This window comes from Anopheles marshallii, chromosome 3 (assembly GCF_943734725.1).
Source record: "Anopheles marshallii chromosome 3, idAnoMarsDA_429_01, whole genome shotgun sequence".
Taxonomy (NCBI): domain Eukaryota; kingdom Metazoa; phylum Arthropoda; class Insecta; order Diptera; family Culicidae; genus Anopheles; species Anopheles marshallii.
This window is the reverse complement of record NC_071327.1, coordinates 66,200,198-66,208,382: the sequence shown is the minus strand read 5'-3', so window position 1 is coordinate 66,208,382 and position 8,185 is coordinate 66,200,198. Positions and strand designations below refer to the sequence as shown.

The 8,185-nt window shown below is 41.3% G+C and overlaps 1 protein-coding gene across 1 annotated transcript; it reads left to right on the top strand.

Annotated features, from left to right (window-relative positions):
* On the top strand, positions 1-6,165 carry LOC128716398 (phospholipid scramblase 2). Its single transcript, XM_053811318.1, has 6 exons — positions 1-132; positions 2,106-2,129; positions 2,230-2,380; positions 5,312-5,802; positions 5,872-6,030; positions 6,106-6,165. Exons 1-6 carry the CDS (start codon positions 1-3, stop codon positions 6,163-6,165), a joined length of 1,017 nt encoding a protein of 338 aa, XP_053667293.1.
* The last annotated feature ends 2,020 nt before the right edge of the window (positions 6,166-8,185 follow it).

Genomic DNA, 8,185 nt, shown 5'->3' with positions numbered 1-8,185 from the left:
ATGAATCCACAGCAGCAACCACAAGCTCCGTACGCACCGTACGCACCACAGTACCAAGGGTATTCGGATCAGTCGGGATATCCACAACCGGCAGGTGGTTATCCTCCAGCACCGTATCCTCCACCGGGGACGGTAAGTTGAAAATTCATTCATTCGATCGATTGGTAGTTTGACTTTTGTTGCTAGTTTTCTTGGCTTTTCAATGGATTTTTTTTGTATTTTTAGCTTTAATCTACACCAAGTAATTAAAACGATAGCTATTAGAAATAGTTATTAATGCTATTTTTTGTTGTACTTTGTGTGCGTTCTAGTGAACTGATAAGTTTTTTCGCATGTGTGGTGTACTTACGGTTCTGACTAATGACTAACTGCGGTGTACAAAGGGTGAAATAAACAAATGAGTGAATCAGCGAATGGTCAGCATACGTGGGTGTCCATCGTAATGAGATGCGCTGATTGTACTCGATCGGAAGCTCGGTTTCGTTGAAATTGAGTAGGGTATTCCCCGAGAGTAAATGGTAGAACGTCGATAGCTTACATAGCCAAATAATCAACAATGGATTATGGCATTTGATCACTTTTTTGAGCATGAATTGAGCTTTACATTGTATATAAACTTTATATTATCAGTAGCAGTTGTACATTAGAGAGAAGAGAAAAACAATTAGTAAATTGTTCACTTTGTTTAAAGTAGTTGTACTATGATCGTTTCAACCAGATTTGCACCAGATAGAAAATTAAGAACGATTAGTGGCGCTCTGTGTACTGATATCAGTAGTAAGAGTTTGTTTATTGACGGAGATTGCACACAGTTGAATTGGTGTGTACAAAAAAAAAACACTTGTATAGTGATGAATCATACTTCTTACAATGATGATGCTGATTGCCCGAACACTATCAGACGCCCAGCCCGACGTGCTACGGTGGTCGCCATTCGTATTAGTAATTATTTGGCAGCACAACATCAGCGTGTGGTGCATGTGTTGGGACCTGCTATTAAAGTACACCCGTCACGATCCGTAAACATTCGCTGTCTGCCTGTATGTTAGTCCGCGCCCACGAGCGGAGACTAATTCACGATAAGAACATTTCCGCTGCTGGCCATGTGGCAAAGCGAAAGCATGAAGAGAACACCATTCGGAGCTTTTTTTTTTTCGATGTGTCGATGTGTTTTATCGACTATCGCGTTTAGTTACATTTGTCACCTCATATTGAACGGTTGTATATTGTCGTTTTCCGCTCATTGGTGGTCTATCTGGTGGAGAGTTTTGCGTGCCGGGAAGTGAGGGGTTGATCGCGTATTAGCATTATGGAATATAACAATAAAAATGAGGTAAGAAAATAGGGTAGGAAGTCTAGTGTTATCGGAAAATGAAAAATAAATTAAAACGTTATATGATAAAGTTAAAGTTGATATCGTTTATAGTACATGTATGTTGTGTTTTATCCTTCCTTAAAGTGCTTTATGTGTTTGTAACAGTTTTTTTCTCCTTTAATTTGTTGTATTTGTTCATGATCAGCGTTGTTCATGTGGCCGTACCGGCATGTAAATATTTTTGTCCAAACGTCTGTAAACAATACTTTGCGCTTAGTGTTCATCTTTCGGCGCACACAATGATGTGTCCAATGTTCGGGTTTTTCGATCTTATTACACAACCCTACCGACTGATCGGTATCGTTTCTCAATTGCTACGAACAATTGTGTGTCTTATCTGCAGTTTGTGCAATATCGTTGCAATACGGGATTGACTGTGATAACGATAATGTTGCTAAATCCTTTTCCTTTCTACATTACCTTTATCTACCTGTGTATAGCTTGCAGTTGAAATTTTTGCACATCTAATGGTGCTGATTGTTTTGAGTGTTTGTTTGATGTTTGGATTAGAAAAGACTGTAGGGGTCGTCACAATTGCTCATGGTTTCTATGAGAAATCGAATATTATCCGCCTTCGATATCTCGTTTTGTTTAGTCTTAGTCGCTTTTTATGGTATAATATATTCTTTATTTTCTGTTTCTTATCGGTGTCGGATGTTCATTTCTCAACCACGTTGGCTTCGATGTTGTGGTATTTGGGTTTTTACTATTCTTTTGTTCTTCGCACCAGCAAAGTCCACAGCCGGGCTATTGGGTAATTGTACATTTTCGTTTAATCTATTTAAAACTTGCCGCATTATAAAGCTTCCCATCGAATGGGCATGCAGTGGTCTAATTGGTTTAATCGCTTTCAGGGCTCTCCATATCCGCCGGCAGGGCAGGGATACGCACAGCCACAACAAATGTATGCACCGAATCAACCGTACGGGGGCGGTTACCAGCCCGTCATGATTCAGCCAGGCATGCCTGGCCATCCACCGCCAGTAATGGGACAACCGGTTCCAGGTAAGAAACACGCACAGGGCACGAACAGTCAGTTTGATCAACCTAACCCTGACGACAAACAATCACACAACGGTTCAGCACACTGTTGACTCTAAGTTTTCCATGCGGTTTGATTGATAAGTACACTATGAGTGTAAACATTCCATTCGGGACACATGTACGTTTCGTGTCACATGCATAGTTCATGACCAGCTGTCTCGCCCACCATCGAAAAGTGGTTCTCTTTCCATTGCGATATTCGTCGTCACCTTTCGTGCAGCGCATGAATGCCCGGCCTGTTGCACGAGGCAGGAACAACATTAATTACACCGTGAACCGATTGTGTAACTGTTGCATTCGGATAATGGATGACGTATTTTCCGGTACATTTTCCAGCAAACGCACCCAACCGGAAGAGGCGGTTGTTGATAAGATGTCAACCCAAGAGCAGTACAAACTTATCTTCAAACCAAAAGCGATATTGATAGAGGGTTTGAAGTTGTGCAAGAGCTTAGTGAGATAATAGGATGATAAGAAACGCATATTGATAATGAGATAATACTTTTCCAGCGGGTGTACTGAGAATAATACTTGGGTAATAATCTTATGAATGACCTTGTCACCTCAGTTATACGTGTAGATACTAGACTAGTTTGTTGTGATAAAAGCTCTCATGTTTTTTTCTTGTTTATTCCAAAAGAACGATCGTCATGCAAAATAATTTAACTAGGCACAGTCCTTGAATTACAAATATTAGCTGAACAGATTTATTAGAATTCATATTAAAGTACTCAACTGACCCGGTGTCCCGAGGTTCGTCTAGTATACCGAAGGTAGTCTATCGCTAGGATAGTCTATGTTCAACTTCATGGTAAAGATGAGTTTGATAAGCCATTCTATGACAGATATGGTTTAGTAAATCGTTAAACTAGAAATAGAGATGACAGTTTGTTGTGCATCATACAACAATAGCACAATCCCTATCAAGCGAACCAGCTCAGAGTCGCTTATCAGTTACCTACCTAACGGAGTATACGTTACGAAGAGCGCTGGACGATTGCAGCATGTTGTTAACCCTTCGATACGACCTTCGACGAACATGATTGACTACAGTAAGAAGTCCACCACCGCTGTGCAGTTCAATAACTCTTCATCATCTTCTGTTACAATGCCGAAGACTCTTGAACGTCCCGTTGTTTCACTATCTCATATTCTTTGGCCTTTACTGCATTCGTTGATTGGTTAGAAGGAATGCATATTGGACTATCGGTTGCATTCTTTGCAGCAAGATGGCCAGTTCTTCGGGCCGCAAGTAAAGGTTCGAACAGTAATCACTATTTGTCCGTCTCCCAGCGGAGAGGTAGCAATGTATTTGTTCTACCACGTACTTCAAGACTTAGCTCAGAAAATTCGTTCCAGTGGCGGTATACAGAGTCCCCAGAATAAGGGGTAACCTTATTTAAATTGTGATATCAACACGGCGCTGTGCTTATCGCGGCTGTAGTACAATAAAATGGAATCTTTGACGGAACGAGAACTCAGACTAGTTCCAGAATCCGTCACTGCAAACGATACGTCCGAGGTGGCTGCGCACAGAACGCATCGCGAGTGTGTGCGGTTGTGTATCGCTGTTGGTCAAGAGAATAGCATCCTCGCACTCGCATGTAGATGAGCGCCATGCAGGGATTACCGTACGAGTGGACTAATAGGAAATGATAAGGTTAAATTAAATCCAATTGTGTGTGGCAGAGCAGGTCTCACCGAGCTCTGTTCCGTTGCCGTACAAGAAGGGCAAACTCATTGCTGTGCGTGAAGTGTAAGGTTTAGGTTCATTTGTGATCGGTGACCGTACAGTGATCGTCTTATTCGAAAGGATGGTTCGGAAAACGGTGCAAATTAATCCGGACGAACGCGTCATTCGCCGTCCGATGATTTCGAATTTTGGTTCAATAGTTAGTGTTGCGGAAAGTGCATCGGGAATGGATGAAGGAAGTGGTCCGGATAGTACGACGCAGGGTGCGGTGGATTGTGATCGTGAGAGATCACGGTCCCATTACGATCGTGCCCGCTTTTTGTTATGTTTCGTGGAGGAGAAAATGTTTGATCTTGGCCGAAAGTTACACATACGCCAGGGCAAAGCGTCCATACGTCGGATGCTGCGGTTTATACCGGGCGTCCGGAAGTCGGCCAAAGCGAAGGGTTACGAACATTTGATAACGGATGAAGAGCGCAGGTTGGTTACATGTGTGATGGTTTGGGCTGGTTTGAAGAGGGTTTTATCTTATCAACCGAAGGTAAATGTGAACGAAGCAACGCTTTTTATGTCCATCCGGAAATGTTCCGAATGGGTCATTTGGTGGATATTCTGCTTTGCGATGTATTGAAATCCAAGGGAAGTGGGTTGCAACCTCAAAATGTGTTTTCAAATTATAATCTCTCATATTATATATTATATGAGTATAGATATTATATGTTAGCAATCTCCAGACATCGCAGTGAGTTTTAATATCGTTTAAATTTGTTTGTGTGGTGATTGAGATCCTCACCGATTTTAGGATCTTTCTTCACACTTTGAGATGCATGGAAAATAGATGAAATTTTAAAAAGTAAAAGTTTTAAAAGTACAGTAATTCTTACTACAGTAATTTTCTAAAAGTTCTCATTAAATTTGTTTCCTCATTCTGTAACTTAATTTTGATTTCGTCTAGCCTAGCAAGAGCTAGGACCGTACTCTTATCGCATTGATTACTTCAGTAACGTTTAACATGCTTAAAACTAATTAAAATTAGTTGTGCAATTGAACGCAGATAAGGTTCATGGTTGTTCCCTACACCACCAGAATTGTTGAAAAGAAAATGTGGGTTGACATAACTAGTTCCATTTCAACAAGAACTGAATATGCAAGTCTATTTACAACGTGGTTATCACTTCTTTACCCTCTCCTTCATCCAGGTGGTTGGATGCCTATTCCGCAAGGGATACCGAACTGTCCACCCGGCTTGGAATACCTTACTGCCATTGATCAGCTGCTCGTGCACCAGAAGGTGGAGTTGCTGGAGGCCTTCACCGGCTTCGAGACGGCCAACAAGTACACGATCAAGAATACGCTCGGCCAGAAAGTGTACTGGGCGATGGAGGACACGGGCTGCTGCAACCGGATGTGCTGCGGTGCTGCACGTGCCTTCGACATGAAGGTCCTTGACACGTTCCAGAACGAGGTGCTGCACTTTAATCGTCCGCTGCGTTGCAGCTCCTGTTGGTACCCGTGCTGTTTGCAGACGATGGAGGTTACCGCACCGCCCGGGAATGTGATCGGGTACGTCGAGCAGGACTGGTCGATCCTAACGCCCCAGTTCAGCATTAAGGATCAGAACGGTGATACGGTGCTAAAGATTTCCGGACCATTCTGCACATTCAGCATCTGTGGTGATGTTGAGTTTGAGGTGAGTTTTGTTTGGTTGAAGTGGTGTCTAAAATGGAAGTAATGCGAACCTTTATTCGTTTTATTTTAGGTACTTTCCACCAACGGGACACAGGTGGGCAAGATTAGCAAACAATGGTCCGGACTGGGCCGAGAATTGTTTACCGATGCAGATCATTTCGGTATTAACTTCCCTATGGATCTCGATGTTAGGGTGAAGGCAACCCTGCTGGGAGCACTGTTTTTAATTGTAAGGTTTCAGCACACGATCCCACTAGTGTCATCAGAACGGTGCTCATGCAATGCTCTCTTTTTTCTCTTTCAGGACTACATGTTCTTCGAAAAATCTGGCAACAAGGAACAGGATCGTCCGGGAATGTTTTAAATATTATAGTGTTTCCTCACCGTTTGGTGGCTACGACGACGTGGTAGTGTTCATATACTTTTGTTACTATACTTTAAGGTTTTCGATTAATCGAGATATCCTTCTTTTTTCGTTGTTTTTTTTTTGTTCGTATCGTATTACACCAACCAACACCATTGATACCTTCCAAAGCAGTTGACGTTTGTTACCGTGGTTATACCAAAATTTATGTAAACCTTTTGTTGGGACCATCCCGCGAGTTTTTTTTTCCCTTTCGTTACGCACAGTGCAGTGAAAGTCTCAGAATGAATCTGTATCTTTACGGTTTCACCTAGAACAAGCACAAATGTTTGTGTCGGCTATGAGAAAAAACACGAGGAAAGTGGATTTATCGGTTTAGTAACCCAGTGTTTGGCGTTGTAGAAAGGAAAAGTATCATTGCAGAATTATGCTAATACGTGCGAGAGTAAATCTACTTAAGGATAGTCGAGATGGTCTACGAGAGGGTTGGTAATAGGATTTGATAGTGGGGCAAATGCTACCACAGCTGGCAAATCCATACTTTTCGCAATAAGATTAGACTGCCCGCTTATTCAATAGCTTGGCAACTTAAGTGTAATGAAGAAAGTGCTGCGAAGTATGAATGATTAGGACGCACATCATCAAATTGATGTGAAGAACAACCTGGTTTTGTTTTGCTTGTTTCTCGACAAACGTACACAAACAAACAACGACGCAAGGTATGTGCCGAAAGTATACAAGAGTGAACTTTGGAAGCGTACCGATAAACGACTGCTAGAAGTCTGCTAGCAGGCACAATCTGAAGCAAAGTTTCAATGTTTAATGCGAGGAAGATTCTGCTTTGTCCGGCGATATACATGTGAACTAAAGTAAAGAACATATTTTTTGAATACTAAAGGAAACAAGGGTGCGCAACAAAAGCATAAATATACATCTCTTTACAGAAAAAAAAACTTGCTGCCTCACACATTTTTGTTACTAGTTTACTCTTTATATATACACATAACTAGCTAAGGTTAAGATTCCTGCCTAAAGATGGTACTACTATTACTATTACCGTCGATAATAACGTGGAACCAATAGTACCACCATGGATGCTAGTTTAACCATTTCTTCCTTCAAAAGCTCTCCCATTTATTATCTATCTACTCAAACCGATCGTGTTGTGTATTGTTACAAAACAGACGAAAGAAGGCTTTATTGCTTGTACACCGTGGAATTTGTGTAAATGAAGGAGTTGGTGGAGAAGAAGGAAGGTCAGTGCTTGCAAGCGAGAGTAAATAATTACAATTACACGAAAGTTAACGCTACATGTACCGTAAGCTGTATGAATGTTATATGAAAATATAAGGAACACTCTCAACTAGCTGCTGTGGATCTTTTATAGTGTTTTGTGCGTGGTTTCATTCAACTGTACTTTAATGTTTTTCCTAAATTCTTCTGTTACGGCCCTATTTAATTTATTCACCCCCAAACGTTCTGCTGCTGTATTTGGTTCTACACACAAAAAACAACAGCAAACGAAACTACCAAAAGCAAATGTGACACACCGTGGCCCCCCACCATTTCTTTAACAAACACTGACATTTTGGCATTTTTTTTCGTTCCATTCGTTTTGTAAGTGCATTCGTGTGTTTATTTTTTGTGTGTTGCTGTTCGTTTTCGTCTTTGAGCCCTCTTCATTATGTATGCATATACGGGTGCGAATTTGATTACTTTCTGTATTTGTGTACGGTATAACAAAAACGATCAAAAAGTGACCGTTCCCTAGTCGGGTGAACCGGGGGCCTGTTTGGTGAAAAACAGAAAATAAAAATTGTGCGAAAGCAACAACGAGGCGTAGATTGTATTTTGGGAGAGTTTCTGGTGTAATAAAATTTAGCGAAACCATTAAAACCACGAGGACGTATTTAAATAATAATATGGTGTTACCGGTATTTGGAGGGTGCACTTTTTTAAAAATAATGTTTTCTACTTGAACCGAACGTCTGGTTCAGGTTGACGGCATATCGTTAAGTTA

Coding starts and splice junctions, on each gene's coding strand:
- LOC128716398 (XM_053811318.1), top strand. CDS start 1: ATGAATCCACAGCAGCAACCACAAGCTCCGTACGCACCGTACGCACCA. Junction 133..2,105: donor CGTATCCTCCACCGGGGACG/GTAAGTTGAAAA, acceptor TCTTCGCACCAG/CAAAGTCCACAGCCGGGCTA. Junction 5,803..5,871: donor GTGGTGATGTTGAGTTTGAG/GTGAGTTTTGTT, acceptor GTTTTATTTTAG/GTACTTTCCACCAACGGGAC.